At 37.7% G+C, this 26456-nt stretch overlaps 1 protein-coding gene across 17 annotated transcripts in view; it reads left to right on the plus strand.

Annotated features, from left to right (window-relative positions):
- Positions 1–26456, plus strand: part of ATP2C1 (ATPase secretory pathway Ca2+ transporting 1) — a 164104-nt gene that overhangs the window by 113519 nt on the left and 24129 nt on the right. For all 17 annotated transcript variants that reach the window (XM_009446464.3, XM_001146246.6, XM_009446471.4 and 14 more), the window contains 6 exons: positions 1042–1137; positions 1227–1316; positions 3189–3293; positions 9216–9372; positions 13133–13303; positions 14470–14567. In XM_009446464.3, the coding sequence (XP_009444739.1) occupies positions 1042–1137; positions 1227–1316; positions 3189–3293; positions 9216–9372; positions 13133–13303; positions 14470–14567 (717 nt within the window). The remainder of the gene's footprint in view (positions 1–1041; positions 1138–1226; positions 1317–3188; positions 3294–9215; positions 9373–13132; positions 13304–14469; positions 14568–26456) is intronic.

A 26456-nucleotide genomic window follows, 5' to 3' on the forward strand; every position in this document is an offset into this window, starting at 1 on the left:
AGCTAATTCATTGAGAAAAATAAGCAGTAGGCAAATTGACAGAAGTTGTACTTGGGTTTATTTACGTCCATTTTACATAGGTTTTGAAAAGAGACTCTTGATATTTACGGTGTTAGATCTGGTCAAAGATCCCCCATGCTGTGTTGGTGAATGTGCCCTTTCTGGATGATTCAGAAGGGTCATTGGGATTACATGTGCTTATATGATCCAGGTATGGAAGGTAGAATATTAGTTTTTCTTTTGTTTTAAGGTCATGCTATATGTAATGCATTAACTATTTGTTAATTGTTTTATCTCTCAATTAATGTCATTAAACATTTTTTATTTATTTTTATTTTTAATAGAGATGAATCTTGCTTTGTTGCCCAGGCTGGTCTTGAACTCCTGGGCTGAAGTGATTCTCCTGTCCCAGCCTCCCAAGTGTTAGGATTACAGATGTGAGCCACCACACCTGGCCACTAAATTGTATGATTTTTATTGTGAAATTTCTTTTCGTTTGGCTTGGTTTGTTCTAGACATATGATATAAATACCTGGTTTGTCTCTACCTCTGATTTTTAAAATTGGTGTGTAATATGCTGTGTTAAAGTGATTTGTAAGTGCTAGCATATATCTCAATGTCTCCAGGCCTGCATGTTTGCAAAAAGAATACTGCTTTTGTCTAAGTCACAGCTTTGTGTTATATGTTACATATGGTAATGGATTTGAGTTCTTTGCAAACTGTAGTATGCTATATAAGTGTAATGTCATATAAGTTTAAGCTTACTTATGTATATTTTCATAGCTTATTCTTTTAACAGTATATTGTAATTAGAAAACAATGTCTTTTTAGATTAATAATTGTGATGAGAATTAGAATCTATATTTCTTTACTAAATGTCCTTTTTAAAGACAAATTTTAATGCTTTTCTAGATGAACACTTTAACAGTGTCATTATAAATAAAATGAACAGAACTCATTATAGTTTTTGGGTTTTTTAGGTCTTGTCACCACCAAGTGTTTGTAGTGTTTGTATTATTGATCCCACTTTGTGATCTTTAGGTTACTGGAGTTGGCTATAATCAATTTGGGGAAGTGATTGTTGATGGTGATGTTGTTCATGGATTCTATAACCCAGCTGTTAGCAGAATTGTTGAGGTAAGTATTTTTTTTTCCAAGATGGTGACTTTCTTCATAATAACTTAAGACACAGTGATAGGTTCATAGTTTATGTGTATTTTTCTTAGGCGGGCTGTGTGTGCAATGATGCTGTAATTAGAAACAATACTCTAATGGGGAAGCCAACAGAAGGGGCCTTAATTGCTCTTGCAATGAAGGTACGTACCTAAATTTCTCTTCTTTGACATATGAGACACTGCCCTCACAACAGAATGCAGTGTCATCAATTTCAGTATTACTGGTTTTTAGGTATTGAGTGAAAAAAACTCATACTATTTCATTGTTTTTACTATCTTTTAGGTATCAGTTTTATTCCTATAAATGTAAAGTATAGACTTTTTTCAGTATAACTTTATTGTTCACATGCAAGTTACAAACTAATGAGCAGTCGTTGATTTCTTGTGAAGAAATGTTCCTGTCTTCCACAATGTTGAGATCTACATGTGAAATACTTTATAAATGTGTGTAATTGCTGATAAATACTAACTTTTGAATGAATAAAAGGCAACATTCTTTAGTATTTCTATGTAAAGATAATAACACAGTCATGAGAAAATAGCTTTGTTTTCCCAGTCTTTCCTTTCTCTCCTTTGTTAATTTCTCAAAATGATTGTGAAGTTATAATTTGTTTTGGGGAGAAGAAGTCTCAGTTAACTTTTCATCTGTCCCAATCCGTCTCCTTATCCCCTAAGTCCTATATTTGATTCAGTGAGAAACCTAGTAAGTCCAGCCTGTCACTCATAACAAAAATAACTATTCCTACCTTTAAGAGTATTCAGAGAAAATTTTGATACTTGTATAAAGCAAGAGGCTTCTAAATGAGGTTGCTTGAAATGAGAGACAGTATAGAATTACAGGTTATTATAACATATTTAGTGAAATAAAATTGATAGTTTTAGAATATATAGTTTCCTTGGCAGAAAAGCACATTTCTGTATCATTTGGTCTCCTTATAACTAAAACAGCATAGTACTCAAAACATGAATCCGTTATCAAGTATTTCCTGTGTTATGCTTATAAAGATATTAGTTTCTTTGAGGGATAAAGAATATGAAACTATCTTTTTATGGGCAGAGACCTCACATTTTAGGTAGGGAATTTATATTGACATTCTTGAGACAAAAGGCAGTCCAAGACAGCAGACACTGAAATCTTAAACACTGAGTCACATATAAGATAAGAACAATGCAAATTCAGAGCTGGGATATGAGGGCTTTGAAGGATAGGAAGGGTTTAGATGAGATAAGCTAGGGAATGAACTAAAGTAGAAGTAGAGAGGAATAAAAGAGCATAGAGTTGGTTGTGGCTAATGAGTTGGCCAAACTGGATGAAATGAAACGTATTTGCACGACCAGGAGGATTTTTATAGACGCTGTATGTGGTGGGTTTCTGGAGAACCTTTAAGGCCAAGAAGAGCCCGAACATGTTTCAGTAGAAAGTAGAAAGCAATACATGGTAGAATTTTGAGTAGTTTAAACATTTTTGATATTTGGAAGATATTTTTTGATATTTTTGATATTTAGTTATTTGATATTGATGCAAAGGCTATTAGGAGGGAAAACAACAACATGACTGGTAGTATTCAGGATATAAAGTGGTAGAGGGTAAGGGACTAGGATGATAACAGGTGAGCCATTTGAGTCCCTAAGAAGTGAGAGATTTAATCTAAAACTTCTATTGATCATGAAAATACATGCTCAGAATTGGTTGGGTACTTTTATTTATTTATATCCTGCTTCCTTTCAGAATTTGAGTGGGTAGAGGGATTAATACAGTGTGTATGGGAGGTTTAGTCAGCGTACAATCCAGAAAACCTGCCTTAGACTATATCTACATACCTGGGCTTTCATGTTGAAAATGTATGCTGATGTGTAGGGAAGTACAGTATATATAGATGGAGCATTTACTATTTCACTATTAACTGAAAAATAATCCAGCCAACCTAGTTACAAGTGGTGACCCTTGTTCTTTGTTAAAGGAAAAAATAATCACATATAGGTGAGAATTAACTTTCTCTTTGTGCCATATAGATGGGTCTTGATGGACTTCAACAAGACTACATCAGAAAAGCTGAATACCCTTTTAGCTCTGAGCAAAAGTGGATGGCTGTTAAGTGTGTACACCGAACACAGCAGGTATCCATCTGTTTAAAGAATACTTATTTCCTGTTTAGCTTAGATGACTATTTTTTCATTGACTGTCCACCTTTGGGTTTAGTCATTGTACATAATAAAGACTTGTTGCTTTAAAGTACATGTAATTAATAGTACATTCATCTCTTAATTGTTTGTGTTCTCTTTGATAGTCTTTCCTTATAGAATCCATGCATAGATATATTCATGGAGTTGCTGCTGTGTGAGCAAACAGCTTAAATGAGTTGTAGCCTAGTCTCAGTCTCCTGAAGCTTGTGACATCAGATTTTTTCAGAATTTTTTCTCTTCTTCATGACAGTTCCTTATAAGGTCTTTGCAGACTGTGTTTCAATCTGTGTTCTTTCACTGAAGGAATGTCTTATCTTTAGAACAAATGAAACCACCTTACTTTTTGAAAAGTAGTTTGCAAATGTATGTCATTCATGTTGATTACTCCAGCTTACAAGCTGACAAAATGACATACCGATATTTTAAGCCGCCACCTTGTTCCTGGGTGCTTGAGAAATTTTTCCAGTTAGTGTAATAAGAGTTCTGAATTATCTACAGTGTATAATTATATCACTCATAGTTGCTATTACCAGCTTGATGATGAAACTTAACTTTAAAAAATATTGAAGCTTGGGCTGGATGCGGTAGCTCACGCCTGTAATCCCAGCACTTTGGGAGGCCAAGGCGGGTGGATCACCTGAGGTCAGGAGTTTGAGACCAGCCTGACCAATATGGTGAAACCCTGTCTGTACTAAAAATACAAAAATTAGCCAGGTGTGGTGGTGTGTGCCTGTAGTCCCAGCTACTCAGGAGGCTGAGACAGGGGAATTGTTTGAACCCGGGAGGCGGAGGTTGCAGTGAGCCGAGATCACCCCACTGCACTCCAGCCTGGGCAACAGCCTGTCTAAAAAAAAAAATTTATATATATATATATATACATACACACACACACACACACACACACACACACACACACACACACACCCTTAAACTTTCCTTCACTCTTTTGCCTAGGCTGAGTGCAGTGGCGTGACCTCGGGTCACTGCAACCTCAACCTCCCCTGGCGCAAGTGATCTTCCCACTTCAGCTTCCCAAGTAGCTGAGACTGTAAGCACGTGCCACCATACCTGGCTAATTTTGCTAATTTTCTGTAGAGATGGGATCTCATTGTGTTTCCTAGGCTGGTCTTGAACCCCTGGACTCACATGATCCTCCACCTTGGCCTCCCAGAGTGCTGGGATTGCAGGCGTGAGCCACCACGCCTGGACTTATTTGTTATTTTTATAGTTCCTTTGACAGGAATGACTAGTTGGTTATATGTTTTTACCTATGAGCAAACACATGATTTTTGCATGTGATACCTATGATTACGTCTCTATAGAAAACAGGAATGAAGGGATCTCCCTTCATTCATATAAGTGGAAACATACAGTTTTTAAAAGAAAGGCCAGGTTGGTTAACACTGAACTTTGAATTGAAGTCTTCCAGGAACTATGTTCATGAGGGCCAAAAAAAGATTTCCGTCTATTCTTTAAAGGAACTTTTACAAGCTTAGGTGAAAGAAGACAATTGGAAATAAAACTATGAAAATACAATACCTTTCACTTTAAACGTTTTAATGTAAAGCTTTCAGAAATTGCATTAAACTTAGGCGATTTTCAGCTGATGTCCCTTAACCACATAGTTATATGGCAAGCATATGCATATGACTTTTTTTGATAGGTCTATTTCGTTACATTTTGTAAACCATCACACGGTACCTCAAGTTAGTGTGGCTCATGTAATGTTTAATAATTTTACTTTTCAGGAACTTTTAATGTAATCTACCAAAGTTTTACATTGGAAGATTAAATCTTCTTAGTTGTGGGAGTGGGGGACAGAAAGTGGCAGGATATGTTTGGAAACATTTGATTATTCTTCTCACTTGCTGACCTGAAGAGTTCCTCTTGCAAATGAAAACCAACCAGTGAAATGAACAAACAAAACCCAACCCACAGATGTGACTCAGGATCTAGAAGAAGTCATCCTGACACAGATAGGGAAACTTAACATTTTAAAAGTAACTTCAGTGGCTCAAATAGTTTGCTTTTAAAGGACTTTCACTTGAACATGACAATATATATTTATCTCTACTATCTCCCTGGAACCCACCAAAATTACTAACAAGGAATGAAAGATATAAACTCAGAAAGTATAGGGAAGATTCAAAGGTGCCAGGTACCTTTGAAGGCAGGGAGTAAGGCATAAGGCTAAAAATAGTAGAGAAATTTGAAATTCTGAATAAGGAACCAATAGAACTCCCCCAAGTACCTTTGCTGCTTCTTTAGGCCAGACGGTTAGCCTTCCTTTACCCCTGTGGAACACCAGAAATCTGGGGATAAGAGTAGAGGGTAGGATTAAGCCTTAAGACTGAAAACAGAATGATTAAGAAGATGTCATTGTCCTGAAGGATAAAGCCCTAGTTCTTAACAGCATTTGTCTCTTGGAATACATGAAGGCTGGCATCTCCCTACTGTCATTCCCTAAGTAAGAAGATTCAAGAGTTTTAGAAAAGCTGCCTGGTCTTGTAAGGCAGTGGTCCCCAGCCTTTTTGGCACCAGGGACTGGTTTCCTGGAACTCTTCCACAGGCAGGGGATGGTTTTGCGATGACACTGGTCCACCTCAGATCCTCAAGCATTAGATTCTCTTAAGGAGTGCACAACCTAGATCCCTTGCATGTGTAGTTCACGATAGGGTTCCTGCTTCTATGAGAATCTCAGGCCCTGGCTGACCTGACAGGAGATTGAGCTCAGGCAGTAGTGCTCTCTTGCCTGCAGCCCACTTCTTCTTTGTGGCTGGGTTCCTAACATACCATGGACTGTACTGGTCCACTGCCTGGGAGTTGGGGAGCCCTGTCATAAGGGGCACCTTTGAGCTAAGCTCTTTGTTCATTGGAAGCACTTACCTACTCCTGGACTTCATCTCATCACCCTACAGCAAGGCTTACCAGTTGATCCTTAGCTCTGCCAGTGCTCATGGAGCTTCTAGTCTTTTAGTTTCTTCACTCTTTTTTTTTTTTTTAATACTTTAAGTTTTAGGGTACATGTGCACAATGTGCCAGTTAGTTACATATGTATACATGTGCCATGCTGGTGTGCTGCACCCATTAACTTGTCATTTAGCATCAGGTATATCTCCTAATGCTATCCCTCCCCCTCCCCCCACCCCACAACAGTCCCCAGAGTGTGATGTTCCCCTTCCTGTGTCCATGTGATCTCATTGTTCACTTCTCATCTATGAGTGAGAACATGCGGTGTTTGGTTTTTTGTCCTTGGGATAGTTTACTGAGAATGATGATTTCCAGTTTCATCCATGTCCCTACAAAGGACATGAACTCATCATTTTTTATGGCTGCATAGTATTCCATGGTGTATTAAATACAAGTGAACAGGGAGGGATTACTAGATACTTGGAGAAAATCTTTAGTATGAAAGCCAAAGACCAAACCAACAGAGAAAGGGATCTTAGAGAAAGGTAGTGGCAGATGCTGAAGAAAATTTCCAAAAACCATAAAAAAGACAAAATAACTTTCAATAAAATGTTTATTAAATAAAGTCAAGAAATGTATCAAAGTAGAACAGAAAGTCAAAGACGTGTACAGTATAAAAGGTAAGAAAAATCAAAATAAATACAGAAGATCCAGTAATTACCCCATAGTGGTAATAGGAAGGGTAATAGGAATAGGTAATAGGAAGAAAGAACAGAAAATGAGAAGATTTTATCAACTAATGCTGGAAAATTTTCCAGAATGAAAAGACTTTAGCATCTAGAATAAAGTGGCCCACCAACTGCTCAGCACAATACGTATGTTAAAGCAGAGTGGGGTGAGGGATAAACACAAGACCCATAATTAAGAAATTTGAGGACACTTGGAGAGGGAGAATTCGAAGGGCTTCTAGAGAGCTTTAAGCAAAGGGGAGATCATATAAAAGGGCTTAGGAACTAAAGTACGGTAGTCTGCCACTTAGCCCAGCGGGATACATTCCAAGACTGCTAGTGGATGCCTGAAACCATGAATAATATTGAACCTTATATATACCGTGTTTTTTTCGATCCGGTAACATAGATGGCTACTAAGTGATTAATGGGCAGGGAGCATATACAGTGTGGATATGCTGGACAAAGGGATGGTGTTCTTGGCAGGACAGAGTGGGATTTCATCACCATACTCAGAATGTTGTATAATTGGAAACTTATGAATTATTTATTTTTGGAATTTTCTATTTAATATTTTTGAACTGCTGCTAAGTAACAGAAACTGCAGGAAATTAAACCCTGGATAAGGGGGCACTACTTTAATTTCTTTATACTTTTCAATGAAAACATTGACACTGGAGGCTGGAAGATAATAGAGCAAAGCCTTCAGAATGAGAGGAAATTTATCCCTAGCTAAACTTACAAATGTGAGGATAGAAGAAAAATGTGTCCCACACCACACACCCTTTCTTAGATATTGGTGGATAAAAGAAAAAAAAGAAAAGGGAGACTTAAAAGACTTAAAATTCAGTGAGGATAGAGGTAGAGGGTTGTTCCTAGATACCAGTGGTACAGCAGGCCTAGAAATCAGCCAATTAGAAATGGAAAGAAGACTGAAGGAGGGTGGTCTCCAGTAATAATATAGAGGTAATAGCTTATCTGCTTCTTTGTTGTTGTGAAAAAATACCATGAGAAGGGTTTTATATTACATTGAAGAGTTTAGGAAGAATGAATGATAGGTATACAGAAAACAAATTAAAGAGGTGGTTATTAACTTTATAAAAGACAAAACTTGAACAGGAAAAGAAGTATCCTATTTGAGCTATCAATCAGGATAGGCCATGAAAACAACATCATGCTCTCCTGCTGCCTCCCTGTCCCCAAATATCTGCTCATTGTAGTTACTTGGGAACTCAGGCAGATGGAAGCTCCATTTTAATGTGAGCACACACTGTCACAGCAGGGGTAGAAGAATAGGAAATTGTGCACTGGCACCTACATTTCCATTTGGAAGTGACACAAGTACTCATGTTTATTGGCCAAAGCAAGTCATACCTGCCCGTTTTGGAGTGAGGACGGCAATAGGGAAATACATTCCTGCCTCCCAGGAGAACTGGATTATTTGTGAACTGCTATAGTCATTACCACACTTGGCTTAGCAGCAAAGAGTCTTGTTGTAAACAAAATACTGGCAGATTTTGCTTTAGCTATATCATAAAGATGGGGAGGGGGGAATAGATAGTGGAAATGGGGAAATTAACATCTGTCACAATAGACAGTGTATAAAATTGATAACTGATGGAGTAGCAGTATAAACATGTTAAAAACATGAGGGTAAATATCAGAGAAAACAGCTAAGAGAGTTAAAATTATTTTGCTTCCATGGAGTAGGACTAGTGGTGAGAAGCGTTGGACAGGAAACTGCAGTATTTCATTATAAGCTTTTGAAGATTATTTACCATGACAAAAAATAAAAGAAAAAGTGCGATAATACCCATAAATACAATGTGATTGGGAGAATTAAATGGTGTTTTAGGTAGATAGATATAGACGTATATAGTAGCTAATAGAGAACTTGAACCATTGTGAGCTGTTATTTCTCTTCCATTTCCTGTTATGTTGCAGTGAGCCTCTTTCCACATTTCAGAGTGCCAAATTTGGGGCTTAGTATAGCATTGCCTTTTATGTGTGGGATGGTGGGATAGATGTTTTCTATAGAAGATACAGAAAGCTCCCCTATAGGAATATTTAATCTTCAGAGTTCAGGTGGCAGTCAAAACCTTAGGCTTGAGTAACTTCTCTGGGAATTATGAGAAATGAATGCCACTTAATTTTGGACTCCAATGGCAGGTAAGTACAAGTTGAAATTAAACTTGTGTTTGGTACATTTTCTTCTTAGGACAGACCAGAGATTTGTTTTATGAAAGGTGCTTACGAACAAGTAATTAAGTACTGTACTACATACCAGAGCAAAGGGCAGACCTTGACACTTACTCAGCAGCAGAGAGATGTGTACCAACAAGAGAAGGCACGCATGGGCTCAGCGGGACTCAGAGGTAAGGCTATTTCAGCATAGTCCCCTGGGGTGGAAAGGTAGAGCCTTCTTTTAATTGCAGATGAATTCATGCTTCACATTTGAGCTGTCCAACTCACTTCCAGGATTTGTAGAACCCTTGCCAGTATTGAGGTGTTAAGTTTTAGTTGGTTAATTGGCCATCAAAAGATGGAAATTTGAGAATGTAGCAAAATATGAATCACTGGTTCTTTTAGATCTCCAGAGGTCTCTGAGTAGCTGATAGAAATTTTATTTTAAACAAGTTTATCTTATGAGAAGGGAAATGGATCGAGGTAAAATGGTGTTACTCTCTTTTTATCACTTTGTTTTAAAGACAAAAATACTTTTCTAAAAATTGAGTCTGAAGCCTCTAATATATCCTTTAAGGTGATTGCTAACTTGATCTGTTACTGTTCACCAGGGAGGTAAAGAAGTCCCCAGATTCTGCTTACTTATATGCTGCTGACTGAGCAGTGATGGGGAGAGGGTCTGCTGGACACACACACATTAGGCCACCTCTCCTAGGGATGTCATGTGTAAGACTCGGGGGTTGGTGGTTGGTGTCCTAACCTGATTCTTACCTTCTGTATAGTCATCTGGCTTCTGCAGAATATATGTAGTTATGTAGTCTCTCACAGCAGTTGGAAGAGTTGGCTTCCTTAATTTTATTATTTTAATGAAATAGGAGTCTAAGCACTACAATTTCTGGGAGGAAGAAAAACAAGTTATGTGAAAAATGTTTTTATTTGTTGTTCACTTAAGCAAAGGCTTTTTTTGAGTTTTAAACATTTTGATGGATTTATAGGGCTTCTGTTCTTAAAATAAACTAAGTTTGGAAAGGTACTCTTACCAGCAGAGAACATTGCTCCCAGCCTGCTGCCATTGCCCTTCTCTCTGAACCTTCTGTGCTGCTGAACCAAGATCACTCCTCACACCCCTGCCCCCAGAGCCTGGTGCATCTCATCTGGGATATGGGCTGTATTGTGACCATCTTAACACTTCATCCCCTGTCTCCAAGGAAATGGGAGGCAGAGACTCATGGCTGAGAAGTTATTTTGCAAATGGATATTTTGGATGGAAAAAAATTTAAAGGAAAACAACTTTTCCTTCCCCCTTTCCCCTTTTAATGTAAGAGGCTTTGATGACAGGTTCTAGAGTTTCTGGGGTTTCATCCCAAAGGCCTGAATCTGGAACATGCCCTGGATCCCCCCACCTCAGTCCTCAAGCTTTCTGGACCCCTGAAGCCAAGGCAGATTCTTTCTCCCAGCGTCATCTCTGGGGCAGGAGGAATCTCTTTTCTGGTTTACCTGGGCCAGACCTAAGAATAGCAGGATCTCTGAAACCACAGGGTTTTGATGTGTTTTTATCAAGCCAAATGTACAATTGCCAACTGACACTCTGGATAATTGAGCACAGGGGGTGCCCTCGTACATTGTACCGTCACTCCCTTCTGAACAGTTGGCAGGCCAAACTGTTTGGAAGCTCAGATACTCTGGCTCAGGGTAACACTTTTGTTCCCCTTACACTCCTCAACTTTCCACCTCAGCTAGGGAAAGAGAATGACAGTTAAGGCTTGACCCAGGATTATAATCGTTAGAGCAAGTGGGAGTTTCAGAGACTTAAGGGGCACTGCAGGGAGGCCTTGCTGCCACAAAATTAGGGTTTTGATTGATGAAGCCTGTGTAGGAAGGGGCAATGGCAGCTCCACTGAGCCAATCCTGGGAAGACTGTGGTGCAGAGGGCCTGCTACTCCCCTGATTCACCTGATTCTGGGGCTTTGACCCTTTCTTTTTAAATTTACTTTTGCTAAGATGCACTTATTTATTTTTTAAAAAGACTGTTGGTGAACAAAATGTGAACCCATTTCTTTCCTCTTTTGAACTTCTGGGATGTCATCACTTCCAGTTTGTTGGCTTTGTTTCCAGCTATTAATAAAGCATTAAAAGAGTGGAGAAAAAAAGGTAGGGAAGTGGGCAGAGTCTTGCTACTCTTAGCAGCACATAGCAAGAGGTTTTAAAGTGGCATGGATTTAGAGGACTTAAAGAGGTCTTGAAGGTCTAATATATGCTCCCTCTTTTTCTTAGTTTCTGGAACAAAGTTTTCCTACCTCATTATATTGACTAACTCTTTTCATATGAAGGATTGTGGAGGTTTGTGTATGTGTGTTTTGTACTGTAACATTATGAAGTAGACCAGAGTTGGTAGAGGGGAAAGTTATTGTTGCACAGGGTTTTGGGAAACATTCTGCTCATTTGTCTCTTGCTTCATGTCTTTTCTTCTTTATCTACCCTTGTGCTCCACTTCCATCCTCCCCCTGAGATTACCGTAATGAAGAATAGAAAGATTTTAAACCTCAGTTGATATGTACTTACATTACATCTTATGAAACAAGTTTCTTAAAATACTGTGGTTCTTAATTTTGATATTAGAGTATATTTTGTTTTATGTCAGGGGCTCTCCACATGAAAAAAGTTTACCTATCCTTGACTCAGAGAGTAGCAGCAGATTTTCACTGGTGCTAAAGAAGCAAATAAATACAGGATACTAACCTCTAGACTAGTGCCACCCCTCCATTAGGAGTGCGCAGAGCTGATCTTTCCGTCTTAGGATTTGCTGACATATATTTTTGTCACTGTCCCCTTCTGTTACCATCAGCCTCTATCCCAACACCAGGAACTGTGAAGTGGCTCATTCTCTCAAGGGTGAAAGCCTTTGGAGCCCACATCTACATAAATAATTAGGTATATGATTCTTACTTTGGAAAAATAGAATTACTTGCCTTTAACCTTGATTTTTTTTTAGCATATGTAATCTTTCATACCTTCTGCTTGATGAAGAATAGATAGTTTCTTTGGTTTCTCTGGAGCTTTTCAGTCTCCTCTTGACTTATTTATGTTTAGTTTGTATGTGCATGTTACAAGTTGTTCAGTCTAATATCTCAGATGCAGGCACATCCCTTTGGTTAATAAAAGTAGTTTCCGGAGTTCCATAATTCTGAGAGCAAGCTAAATGATATTTGGGAAATGAAAAGTACTTTGTACTATATCTTACATGCCCAAGGATGATGACAGGGAAATAAGTAGAAATAATAATATGATGGCGTTATTTACATACTCTTAGAGAACCAACGTTACAAATAAGAAATGTCTGTTCATGTTATGGAAGGAGTAAAAGAATCCAAACTATTGTTGGTATTAATGGTTTTACAACCACTTTCCAAATTAGCTTTACCTTCCAGGAGTTTTCATGTACAAAGTTGTTACAGGCTGTGTATAATTAACTAATACAGCCTTCTCTTCAGAGTGTTTAATTTTTCTGGAGATCTTGGAAATGGAAAGATGAAGATCCGTTAGAAGCCACCTTCAAAGGTGTTTGCCTGTTTAAAATTGACTTTAAAGCCTAACAAACCCATAGTTTCTCTAAATAATTAATTCTATTTTTTAAAGAGGTAGAGTTCCTGTTGAAAGTAGCTGCATGTGGTTACTATGTGAAAATATTGTTCATTTTCTGTCTCTTGCCTACTCTGCCCTTCAGTTCTTTAGTTTGATTCTTTTTAATTAAAACAGCTTAAAGGGACCCCTTATCCAGAACCATTAAACTATAATGTTTTGGTCTGTAATCATTTTGATTTTACAAATGACATTATAGTCTTAAGTGATTTATTTAAGAAGTGTTACTGTCTCCAATTTCTATCAACTAAATTCTGATGTTTTCATGACTCACTTTTTTTTGTTGTTGTTTGGATTTTATTATTTCCTAAGTTCTTGCTTTGGCTTCTGGTCCTGAACTGGGACAGCTGACATTTCTTGGCTTGGTGGGAATCATTGATCCACCTAGAACTGGTGTGAAAGAAGCTGTTACAACACTCATTGCCTCAGGAGTATCAATAAAAATGATTACTGGAGATTCACAGGAGACTGCAGTTGCAATCGGTATAACTAGACTGCTTTCTTTTGTTTTCGATAGTTTTTCTTAAAATACTGTGGTGCATAATTTTGTGAACTATTAGTTATGAATATGTTTATGTAATACTGAGATTATGCAATTGAAATCGACTCATGGTTTTGCTCATGGTCTATATAAAGTTGGCAAAACTGATTATAGTTTAAAAAGTAATAACTTTGACATGCATAACTAAATCATGAAATCACATGCATTTTATTCACAGAAGGGTAATTATTTTTAATCTCATGATCACTGTGATGACAGAAAAAAAGCACTAGATCATGAATGTCAAAGGAAACATGAAACTTAGTTTTTCCTTTCAACTTAAGTATAATTTTCAAAGCAGACTTGTGCATAATTTGGCAGAAAATAGCTTGTTATATGTATTTGTTTTTCATCATGTATACCTATATTTGAATGCTATTTAAGATTACCGTAAGAAGTAGAATAAGAGCGAAGAAGAGAATGAAAGTTAATTTCCCAGAGCCTCTAAACTGTAATTCATACTGATAAATTTAACAGTTGGCTAAACTCCATTAATTCTTATTTGGAGAGGGGCTAGTCCAGGAGTTTCAAACTATATATTGTCTAAGAACAGGTCACTAGGAACATTATATTATTGGAAGAATAACTTTTCAATGTTTATTTTCATTTATGTATAACTACATGATTACCACAGATCCACCACCATTTTGTCTGGCTTTGGACACTGTACTTAAAATGCACTCTGATCTTCGTTACATTTCAGCTGCTGAGCAGAACCTGATTGGCCTAGTTTCGATTCTTAGGTATGCTAGCTTAAATAGTCAAAATTCTTTTTTTTTTTTTTTTTTTTCCTGTAGAGACAGGGTCTTGCTATATTGCCCAGGCTGGTCTTGAACTCCTGGGCTCAAGTGATCCTGTAGCCCCAAAGTGCAGAGATTACAAGCCTGAGCCACCGTGGCCAGCCTTGAAAATTCTTTATTCTTAAATTTAAACAAAAATGAAAGTCAAACATAAAACTCCAGACTTAATACTGATTCAGATAGGTTTGTATTACTGGTAGGTAACAAAAGAGAACAGATAACAAATCATACTAAATGAGCATTACGTTGACTAGCCTGTCAAGCAAAAACAATTTGGTTTATTACATTTTCTCTCTCATTTGCTTTAGCCAGTCGTCTGGGATTGTATTCCAAAACTTCCCAGTCAGTCTCAGGAGAAGAAATAGATGCAATGGATGTTCAGCAGCTTTCACAAATAGTACCAAAGGTAGGCCTAAACTAAAGCCTTTTGGACTGAAAGGCCTTATTCTAAGTGTTACCATTTCTACTACTATCTTAATGAAACTGTTTAATTGTGAACATCAGGGATTTAAATAACCACCAGATTTGTTGGTTCAAATCCTGAAATGAAGTCTTATCATTGAATTAGTCTTATCATTGATTATTTATGATATGATGTTTATGAATATCAGAGCAAAATTATTAATTTTAGCAAGAACCAGATTTCCTCTGAGAAAAGTACTGTGGAAATTAATAGTGCTTGTATTTATGAATTAGAGGATGGAGAGAGATCATTGATTTATACTTCTTACTCTTTTGTTCAATTTTAATTTTAGCATGAGTATGTAATTTTTTTTAGGTACAATTTACATATAGTAAAATTCGCCCATTTTAGTGTATAGTTCTGAACATTGAGTGATGCATGCAGTCTTGTGACCACCACGACAATCAAGATATAGAACAGTTCCATCATCCCCCCAAATTATCTTATGCCTTTTTGTGGTACCTTCTCCCCCTACTTCCAGGACTTGGCAGCCACTAATTCTTTTTTTGTCTCTGCCACTTTACCTTTTCTGGAATGCACTAAAAATTGAATCATACCATATGAATGAGGCTTTTGAATCTGCTTCTTTCACTTAGCATAATGCATTTGACATTTATCTGTGTTGGTTGTGTGTATTAGTAGTTTGTTGTTGTTTTTTAAAGTAATATTTTATTATAGGTGTACCTTACCTATTCACCAGTTAAAGGACATTTAGATTGTTTCCACTTTTTGATGATTATGAATAAAGATGCTGTCAACATTTGTGTACAGGCTTTTGCAGTTTGTACACAAATTTATTTTGCATGAAAATACATTTTCATATCTCTTGGGTAAATATCTGTGAGTAATTGCTGGGTCATACACTTAATGTATATTTAATTTCATAAGAAACTGCCAAGTTGTTTTACAAGATGGCTTTATTATTTTGCAACCCCACCAGCAGTGCCTGGAACTTCTAATAGTCCTGCATCCTCACTAGCACAAGGGATTGTCATTGCCCTCCTCCCCCATTCTGATAAGTGTACAATGGTATCTTACTATGATTTTAATGTGCGTTTCCCTCACAACTAGTGATGTTGAATATCTTTTCATATGCTTATTTGCCATCCATATATCTTCTTTAGTGAAGTGTCTGCCCTGCCTATTTTTAAAAAATTATGTTTTCTAATTATTGAATTTTGAGCATTCTTTATATAATGTGGATACAAGTCCTTTATTAGATATTTGTTTGAAAATGTTTCTTTCCAGTTGGTAGTGTGTCTTTTCCAAGAGAGAAGTTTTTAATTTTGATTAGGTCTAGTTTTTCAATTTCTTCTTTTATGGACTATGCTTTTGATATCTCAGAACTCCCTGCCTAACCCAGGTTCACAAAGATTTTCTTCGTGTTTTCTTATAGAAGTTTTATAGTTTTGGGTTTTATACTTAGGTCTGTGATCCATTTTGAGTGTATTTTTTTGTATATGTTGTAATGGGTTAAGGTTTATTTTCTTTGCATATAGATGTTCAGTTATTCCAGCAACATTTGTTGAAAAGACTGTCCTTTTTCCATTGAAATACTTTTTTACTTTTGATTATAATGCTTTTCTAACAAATTATTTGTAGGAAGAGAGGTATCTCCTGCCCCACAGCACAGTAGCTTCTTTAAAGCCAGGTTCCCTGATATGAGATTAACTTACTTTATTATCTTGGGCTGCCTTGTAAGGGGCCTATCAAAGCCTGGTTTGTGGATACCCAGGTCCCATAGGAAGTGCCCCATAAGAGGTGGGCAGCAGTCTTCCCAGTTGCTGACAGTTCAGATTTCTTGGTTTTATTGTTAGTTAACTTATATATGCACATCTATTTGTATGTCCTTCAAAATAAGCACTTATCTGGAATTTATTTTATTAGCTATTTTGTAGCCATCCATTGTTACTAATAAAATGTGCTACCTCCTCCTTCATTTATTTTACACTTAGAACTTCAAGTTATATATTCAGAATGTGGAATTTTCTTAAATTGTTTCTGCATCTTAAGGTATGTCTATACTTTTTTGATTAGAAAATTTATTCATTTGTGGTATATGTTCAACATAGAAAAATCAAATAATATAGAAAAGTAAGAGCTACAATAGAAGTTGTCTGTAATCTAACCCACACTCAGGTTATGCATCCACAGAGTATCCATAATAAGTTAACCTATTATGACTTAAAAAAATGTGTTTAACAAAACCTGGTTGCTACTTTATACTGTTATAATTCTGAACATTCATTTTACATAACTTTGGCATTTCTGAAATCAATTATTATTAGAAAACATGTTTTTAATTGCTGTACAATACTTTGAGTATACCATGTGTATGTGTGTATAAATGCACAGCATGCATATATATATATATATATAGAGAGAGAGAGAGAGAGTTACATAACCATTTTCCTGTTGAAATTTGAGCTTCTATTCTTTTTACTACTGTAAATGTTCCTTTAAGGATAATGACAATTGCAACCATTTATTATCTGCCAATGCATGTATTACCTACATTATCTAATTTACTTCTTATAGCTACCTTATAAAAGATAGGCAGCACCGCTTTAAAAATTCTAATAATTAATAAGCCTTATTTCTTAGCAGTGTTAGATTTATAGAATAATTGAGCAGATAACACAGAGTTCTACATTCCTACTCCATCTCTACCCTCTACTCCTACACAGTTCCCCTTCATATTAATAGACTGCATTACTGTAATATATTTATTGCAATTAATGAGCTAATATTGATACATTCTTATTTCATGGTTTACATTAAGGTTTACTTTTTGTATTGTACCTTTCTAGGGGTTTTGACAAATGCATAATGACATATATCCACCATTACAATTTCTTTTGAGACGGAGTCTCGCTCCACCATTAGAATTTCATACAGGGTAGTTTCATTGCCCTGAAAATCCCTGTGTTTGACGTTTTCATCCCTCCCCACTCCCCTTGAATCCGTGACAACCACTGATCTTTTTACTGTCTCTGTAGTTTTGCCTTTTCCAGAATGTGTATGGTTGGAATAATATCATATGTAGCCTTTGCAGACTGGATTTTTTTCACTAAGCAACATGCATTTAAGGTTTTACCATGTCTTTTCCTGGCTTAGTAGCTCATTTCTTGTGAGCACTAAATAATATTCCATTGTATGAAAGTGCCACAGTTTATCACTTCACCTTTTGAAGGGCATCTTAGTTGCTTCCAGGTTTGGCAATTATATATAAAGCTGCTCTAAACATTCATATACAGGTTTTTGCGTAGACATAAGTTTTCAACTCATTTGGGTAAATACTAAGCACAGTTGCTGAATCAGATCATATGGTAAGAGTATATTTAGTTTTTTAAGAAACAGGCAATTCCATTTTTATAGATGAGGAAATTGAGGCCCACAGTACTTGGGAGACTTGGCTGATGTCTCAGAGCTAGTAAGTGGTGGTGTTGGCATTGGAACTGGAATCCAGGTCTGTATGCTCCAGAGTTCATCTGCTGTTTGCTGTTTCTTTGAATATTATTGAACCTAAGATGTACCCAACTCTGATTATTATTATTATTATTGTTATTATTTTTTACCACTGCCCTTATCCATATACATCTCTGATTATTTTTATACACTAAATTCCTGCATGTGAAATGATTGGACTAATGTTCAACACATTTGTAAGGCCGTTAACATATATTGCTGAATTGTCCTCTGAAAAAGTTTCTGTTTATATTTCCATAAACTACACTTCATACAGTAGCATTAAGTCCCTAGACCTCCAGCCCCACTTCCCTTATCCTCTAGCAAGTGGTTAGATTTTGGATGTTGTTACTAATAGAAATACACTATTTTGCTTATCCATATTTTTTATTTCTCAACTTCTAATCACTCATGAATGCTGTTTTCAGAGAGAGCCATAGTCCTGAAAGATGTAATCTCTAATGTTGAAATCCTGAAAGATTGAAATCCATAAAGTCTTAAAATCCTGAAAAACCACAGTCCCCAAAGATCAAAATCCTAAAAATCTAATTCTGGAAAAAATAATTTTAAAATAAAATAATTTACATTTTTAAGAAGGAATTTATTTGAGAAACATAAAAATATGAAAATGCTTCATTGGTCACTTTATACAAAATAGCAATAATAAATAACCTACATAGTTTTGCAAGCATTTGCAAGCATAAACACTCAGGCATATTATATGACAGAAAGATATAACATAGGACTGTTATGAGCATATGAACTGTATTTATAAAGAAATAGGTCATAAGGGAAATGCATAAACACCTATCACTATGGTTGCTAATTGTGTGCACCCCACTTATAACTGTGGGTCATTTTTATCTTTCACAAATGCAGATGTATGAAAAGGACATCTGTTCATTTATTGAGGAAGTTTCAACATTTTTACATACATGTACAATGCTTACAAAGTCAACATTGTGATCATGCACTTTCGTGAAGTCAGATTTGCAAAACATGCATAAAACAAATTAGAATCCTTTAAGTCTCTATAACTTACGCTTCCAGTGTTGGAAATGATGCAAAGGTGAAATACATAGCATAGCAAATTGTAAAAAATAATGCTCACAATTTAAAATAGCGGAAAAGGAAACTAAAAAAAGAAAAATAATGGCCGGGTGTGGTGGCTCACAGCTGTAATCCCAGCACTTTGGGAGGCTGAGGTGGATGGATTGCCTGAGGTCAGGATTTCGAGACCTGCCTGGCCAACATGGCGAAACCCCATCTCTACTAAAAATACAAAAATTAGCTGGGTGTGGTGGTGGGCGCCTGTAATCCCAGCTACTCTAAGGAGGCTGAGGCAGGAGAATCGCTTGAACCCAGGAGGCAGAGGCTGCAGTGAGCTGAGATTGCACCAGTGCACTCCAGCCTGGGCTACAGAGCAAGACTCCTTCCCCCACCCCACCTCCCCCGCCCCACCAAAAAAAAAAAAACCAAATTAACAACAACAGCAAAAAACCTAAAAAGAAAATATGACATGGAAAAGCATATTACAGAGATAAATGATGGACAGTTGCATGGAGATAGTCCATAAAAGCTGGCTGACTTTCACGATCATTAACTATATTTTGAAGTCTTGCAGCATGATGAGTAGTTGCTTTTTTTTCTTTAAGAACATGGCTGTCAGCGTATGTTCATATTCATTTTCTACGTGGCACTGCTCTTTTTGAAATTCTATGATTCGATGTACACTAACATGAACATTCTCTATTAAATTTTCCTATCCTGTGATTGTGATTTTCAGGAGTTTAGACTTTAGGGATTTTGATCTTTAGGGATTTCAGCATTTGGGATTATGGCATTTGGTATTGCATCTTTCAAGATTATGATCCCAGTATGTTGGGATCATAGATGACTGTTGGGATCACTGCCACCCAGAGAACTGGGGCAGTGTGGATGTTTGCTTTGTTTTTGGGGTGGGGAAGGTGTTTATATATTTGAATAGGGCTTTTTTTTTTTTTTTTTTTTTGGTGCACGTCCTATCCTGGTAATCTCTTCCTGATGTTTATTTCTGAATAAATCCCATATTGGATTTTTTTAGTGGTATTGGGACAGAGTACTAGTAAATGTATGTGAAATCTGCAGTTACTTAAACATTTTACCATTAGACTTTTGCATAACTTCTCAGAGATGCTAAAGGTGGTGAAACTTTCATTTTATTTGCTTTCTTCAGTTTGTCCTCTGGCTCTCTTATAAAAATTAAGGTGAACTCTGGAAACCAACCAAAGATAGTTAGGGAAGAAAGAAACTAATTACAAATTACATCATCAGCCTGGACAAATCACATTGTTGGGGTTTCCCAAGGAGAGTGTGTGTGCGTTAATTATAGCAGATATCCTGATGCTATTCCAAGGAGACTAAAACAAAATAAGACCTAAGCCCTGTCAGAAGCTCGTTGAATTGCTTAAATTCATCCTACTTTAAAGTGGAATTCTATAAATACCAGCCCTGCCTCCCAGGTATTTTGTATCTTTTGAATACCTAAGTCTTTTCTCCAAATATTATTAGTGAATTTTTTGTCTCATTAGGTTAGCAGGACGGCCCCCACCCTCATCTTGTCTTTTTCCCTACTTCATTTTGTGTTCGTGTGACCCTTTCATAGCCAATATGTTTATTTGGCCTTCAGCTTTTTAATTATTTTATTTTATTTTATTTTATTTTATTTATTTTATTTTATTTTTTAGAGATGGTGTTTTGCTTTATTGCCCAGACTGGAGTGCAGTGGCATGATCATAGCTCACTGCTGCCCTGAATTCCTGGGCCCAAGCTATCCTCTGCCTTAGCCTCCCAAGTAGCTGTAACTGTAGGTGCTCACCACTATGCTTGGGTAATTAAAAAAAAAAAAAAAAAGAAAGAAAATCCATTTCTGAATGGATTTTTAAACTTTTTTGAAAGAAAGGATTTGCAGAAATGGAGTCTCACCACGTGTTGCCCAGACTGGTCCTGAACTTCTGGGCTCAAGTGATCCTCCCACCTCAACCTCCCAAAGTGCTGGGGTTATAGGCATGAGCCACTGCACCTAGCCTCGTCTTCTGCTTTCCTTTGTTTGTTTTTTGAGACAGAGTCTCCTGCTTTGTTGACTAGGCTAGAGTGTAGTGGTGTGACCATAGCCCACTGCAACCTCAAACTCCTGGGTTCAGGTGATCTCCCCAGTTCAGGTGATCCCTCATGACTCAGTCTCCTGAGTAGCTGGGACTACTGGCATGTGCCACCATGCCTAGGTAATTTTGTTATTTTTTATAGAGATGGGGTCTTGCTGTGTTGCCCAGGTTGGTCTCAAACTCCTGGGCTCAAGTGATCCTCCTACCTTGGCCTCTCAAAGTGTTGGGATTACAGGCATAAGCCACTGCACTCAGACAGTTTGCTGCTTTTGCTTCACATCAGTTTGAATAACTTTTATTATTGTTACAAATAAAACAGACCTTTTGTTCTAAATCATTAGCTTGTTGACATTTTCCCCCATGTACTAGAATCATATTAATTGTGCCCCTCATTAAAATATTTTTCAGCCATCCTTTTTCATAATTCTTTCGAACACATTTCATTCTCCTTTTGGAATGTGAAGTGTTGCTATGTACTTTGACCTAGAGCCAGTTAAAAAGTAGTACTGAAACTCAGTTTTGCTTGTTATTAAGTCATCTGGGAATTCTCAGTGTTTTCCATTTATGACTTTTTCTAGTGTGTCCTACATTTTCCATTGATCCATTGATAGAAGTGGTCATCCTCTTTCATTCTTCTTTTTCTGATTTTTACAGCATTACTTGCATTTATATTTCTACTGAATCTATTCACCAAGTCCCCATATTATTATCGCAATTCATATATTGTCTAATTTTTAATAGGTTGTAAATCTTTATTTCAATCACTTGTTTTTTCTTCAGTGCATTAGTTTTCTTTAATCTGTCCTAGAAGATTTGAGGATCTTCGGTAGGTTATTCTAATGCAAGGCACATCTTTTCCATTAATCTCTCCTTTAATATTTTCCTTTCTTTTTTTTTGTAACTTCCTTTCCCTAGTACATCTTGTCTATTAATTTCCATCAAAAGAACTGTAAGTGCTGACCACAAATGTGACACTGAAAAGGAGGACTCATAAGAAGAGAAAAATACCCCTTGTAGATTGCTTCTGAAAATATGTGGCCTTGTTCTACTCTCTTTGATGATTTTTATCTCTTCCTCCAAATCTAAAATCAGGCCAAAATACCCAACTGTCACAACTGGATCAAGCCAGCTGCACCTTTTACCACCAAGTACAAGGCTCACTGCAACCCACGGATACCCATCTAACCTCGGGACAGCCATGATCCCCAATAGGCAGGGATGACACCCACGACCAGCAAGAAGCAGCTACAGAAAATTGATCCTCAGTGCCTCTGCCTCCCATAAAGATTTATGGGGATCATGTCTCTCAGGGAGAAATGAGGCAGAATAGGGAATTAGGGTAATCAAGGGTTAAGGCATAAGTAAAAGAACAGTAGATGCAGCCAGTTCTAGGCAAGATTAGGCAGCATTTAGGCCACATCCTTAATCCTGTGATAACAAGACAGTAGTCTCCACTTCAGCCTCTGATTGGCTGGGGACCAAGTCTCCACTTCAGTCTCTGATTGGTCACAGGCTAATCCTTCATAGGGTGTAACCAATTGGAGGCCTCTAAAGGGCACCTGGTAGTGTTACCAAATTCTTTTAACTTAATAAAAACCCTAGGCCGGGCACGGTGGCTCACACCTGTAATTCCAGCACTTTGGGAGGCCGAGGCTGGTGGATCATAAGGTCAGGAGTTCAAGACCAGCCTGGCCAAGATGGTAAAACCCTGTCTCTTCTAAAAATACAAAAAGTAGCTGGGTATGGTGGCGGGCACCTGTAATCCCAGCTACTTGGGAGGCTGAGGCAGAGAATTGCTTGAACCAAGGAGGCGGAGGTAGTGAGCCGAGATTGCGCCACTGCACTCCATCCTGGGCGACAAGAGCGAAACTCCATCTCAAAAAAAAAAAAAAAAACAAACACAAAAAAACGGCTGGGCGTGGTGGCTCATGCCTGTAATGCACTTTGGGAGGCCAGGGTGGGCAGATCATCTGAGGTTGGGAGTTCGGGACCAGCCTGACCAACATGGAGAAAACCTGTCTCTACTAAAAAATACAAAATTAGCTGGGCGTGGTGGTGCATGCCTGTAATCCCAGCTACTTGGGAGGCTGAGGCAGGAGAATCGCTTGAACCTGGGAGGAGGAGGTTGTGGTGAGCCGAGATCGCGCCATTGCACTCCAGCCTGGGCAACAAGAGCGAAACTCCATCTCAAAAAAAAAAAAAAACACAAACCCTAAAGAACATTGTAGTTGGGACTCATGAGCCGCTTGCTCGAGCCTGTTCTACTCTATGGAGTGTACTTTTGCTTCAATAAGTTTGTACTTTTGTTGCTTCGTTCTTTTGTTCCTTTGTGTGTTTTGTTCAATTCTTTGTTCAACACATGAAGTACATGGACAACTCACAGTCACGACCTTTCATTCGCTAACTTATTTTGCAGCTTTTGCCAAACACTTGTTATATTTCAGTGCTGTGTGCTACATGATTAATTTCTGCAGTAATTAGAGTTTTCACTTGGAAGGTTTACCAGTATGTTTTGGATATATGTGTAACTCAGTCTTTTTTTTAAAGGCACACTAAAGAGTTTCTGAATGGATTTTTGAACTTTTTTGAAAGAAAGGATATTTCCCAAATATAAGTTATGTGATTCATGATATTTGGATTGCCTAGGGATAATCAGTAGTGTGATATTACAGTGCAGCTGAGTCTTTTGTTTAAGAAAATAATACTTTTTTTATTTAGACCTTTATTAAAAGGAGAGAACCAGGGAACAGTCTTTATGGTAGTACTGAGATTTATTCAGTTGTTCATTCATTTTATTTGTCTTTATAGAGCGCTGTTGGTATAGGACAAAAAATCTCTGGCTTCATGAGTCTTAGAAGATAAATGAATATAATGTTAAATAAGTGCTTAAGAGCAACCCCCCCCCCCCACAAAAAAAGGCAAAATTTGAATGATTAGAGAGGGAGATTGAAATTTTTATATAGTAAGACTAGGGAGGGCCTCACTGAGAAGGTACTATTTGACAGAAGGGGGACCCATGTTATATCCGAGGAAAGAGCATTCCAGACAAGGGCGGAGGCTGGAAGTGAGTGTGCCTGGCATGTGTGAGGAACAACGAGGAGGCCAATGTAGTTCAGTCAGGAAAAGATTAATGATAGGAGTGCAGTGAGGTGTGAACTTCATGAGGGACCTGGTAGATAATAAAGGACTTAGGCATTTGTTTTGAGAGAGATGTGAAATCATTTGAGGGTTTTGAGAAGAGACACGTGATCTCACTTCCGTTTTAACAGTGCCACTCTGGCTACTGTGTTGCAAATTGACTGCAGGAAACTAGGGCAGAAATAAGAAAATCAGTTTGGAGGTATTGGCCCAGAGTGTGGGCAATGGTTTTGGAGTCAGGTGGTTGAATTCTGGATATATTTGTGAGTGGAGTCAACAAGATTCGCTGTCAAACTGCTTGTTGGCACATAAGAAAAATGGAGGAATTAAGGTTGGCTCCCAAAATTTGGAGCCTCAGCAACTGCACATATGTACTTTTCACTAACAGAGGATAGGAAGGAGCAAGATTGAGACATCTAAGAGGAAATGTGAAGTAGGGATGGGAGTTAGTTTTGCTGATCTGGATTTCAGAAGAAATGTCTGGGCTTGAGATAAAAATGCATTCAAAAAAATGCATGTAAGTAAAATCCAAAGCCATGTGCCTGGGTATGCTCACCTGAGGCGTAGGGAATTCTGAGACCTCTTATTGAGAAAGGAACTGAGCCCTGGGGTGCTCCAACATCTAGGCATCAAGAGAGATCAGGAGAAGTCTGTACAAGAGGAACAGCCAAAAAGGTAGGAGGAAGACCAGTATCGGTGGTGGTGGAAGCCAAGGGAAGATGGTGTTTCAGGAGGGACTAATCAGCTACGTTAGGGTGCGGCTGAGAGATTAAGTCAGGTGAGAAATGACTGTAGGCATTAGCAATGTGGTGGTGGTGGTGGTGGTGCAGGTCTTTGAAAGTCACGAATCGTGTTTCACTGCAGTTGTGGTAACAGTATGATCATGGGGTGGATTCAGAGAGAATGGGAGACAGCAAGTATAGGCTACTTGCTAAGGAGCTCTGCTCCAAAAATCCTCCCCGTTCCTGTATCAAAATTTTTTCCTTGCTGCTGCACTTTACCATCAGTATACAAACATGTTTCCTCTTCCATTTAAAAAAATAAAGAAAAAAAAGGGAAAGGGTGGCAGCTGAAATGGGAAGGGAAGAGAAGTGGTTTTTCTTTCTTTTTTTATATGGAAGGGACAACATGTTTTTGTATACTGACGGTAAAGATATAGCAGTGAGGAAAACATTTTGGCACAGGAGGGAGGAGAATTTCTGGAGTAATGGTCTTAATAGGTAAGAAGGTAGAATCTTTGACCTGCAGTAGATGCATATTCAGTTCATCTGTAGTAAAACCAGAGGTTAGTTCCTGGATACAGATACAGAGTTGGGGGAATTGTGGAAATTCTCTTCTGATTCTGATTTCTCCAAAGTAGGAAGCAAGGTGGTCGGCTGAGAAGGAGGCTAGAGAAAGGTGATAGATTGCAGGTACGAGGAGAGAAAACTAATATGAATTAATCCTCTAGGAGAATAGGAAAGAGAATGGTGTATTATGTATATTGAAATCACCATAAGTTGTAAATATTGTTGGAGAGAGTGACATGACAGTGAGGCAGAAGTTAAAATCATTGTGAAATGAGGGGCTGTGAACTCCGGAGCAGTGAATGCCTACAGTTAGTGAGTTACAGTCTCATCTGACATTCAGAACTGAGGTTTTATGAAGGGAGAATAGCAGATACCGTGTTCCACCTGTAGGCTCCCCCGGTGGTACTATTTGAGGAGGTTATAGGGATGGTAGTGTTTTGTGGAAACGCTAGGTTAGAGCAAAGTACTATTTGAGGAGGTTATAGGGATGGTAGTGTTTTGTGGAAACACTAGGTTAGAGCAAAGTGAAAAAGAGTAAAAAATAGAGGAGATTTGTTGGAACACAGTGAAACGATTTTAGGAGATCAGGAGATGGGGTCAGAAAAAAGGATTAAATATTTATTTTGGAGAGATAAAAATCATATAAGCAATTTAGAAGTACAGTGGAAGAGAGGCTAATGAGTTAACCTGAGTAAAAGGGAATGAGCAGACACTTGACACTGTAAAAAATGGCTCTACAGACACTGAGAAGCAGCTGTTCTTTATTGCTCCTGAAGACAGAACAAAGGGAAAAG

Source organism: Pan troglodytes, chromosome 2 (assembly GCF_028858775.2).
Source record: "Pan troglodytes isolate AG18354 chromosome 2, NHGRI_mPanTro3-v2.0_pri, whole genome shotgun sequence".
Lineage (NCBI taxonomy): Eukaryota > Metazoa > Chordata > Mammalia > Primates > Hominidae > Pan > Pan troglodytes.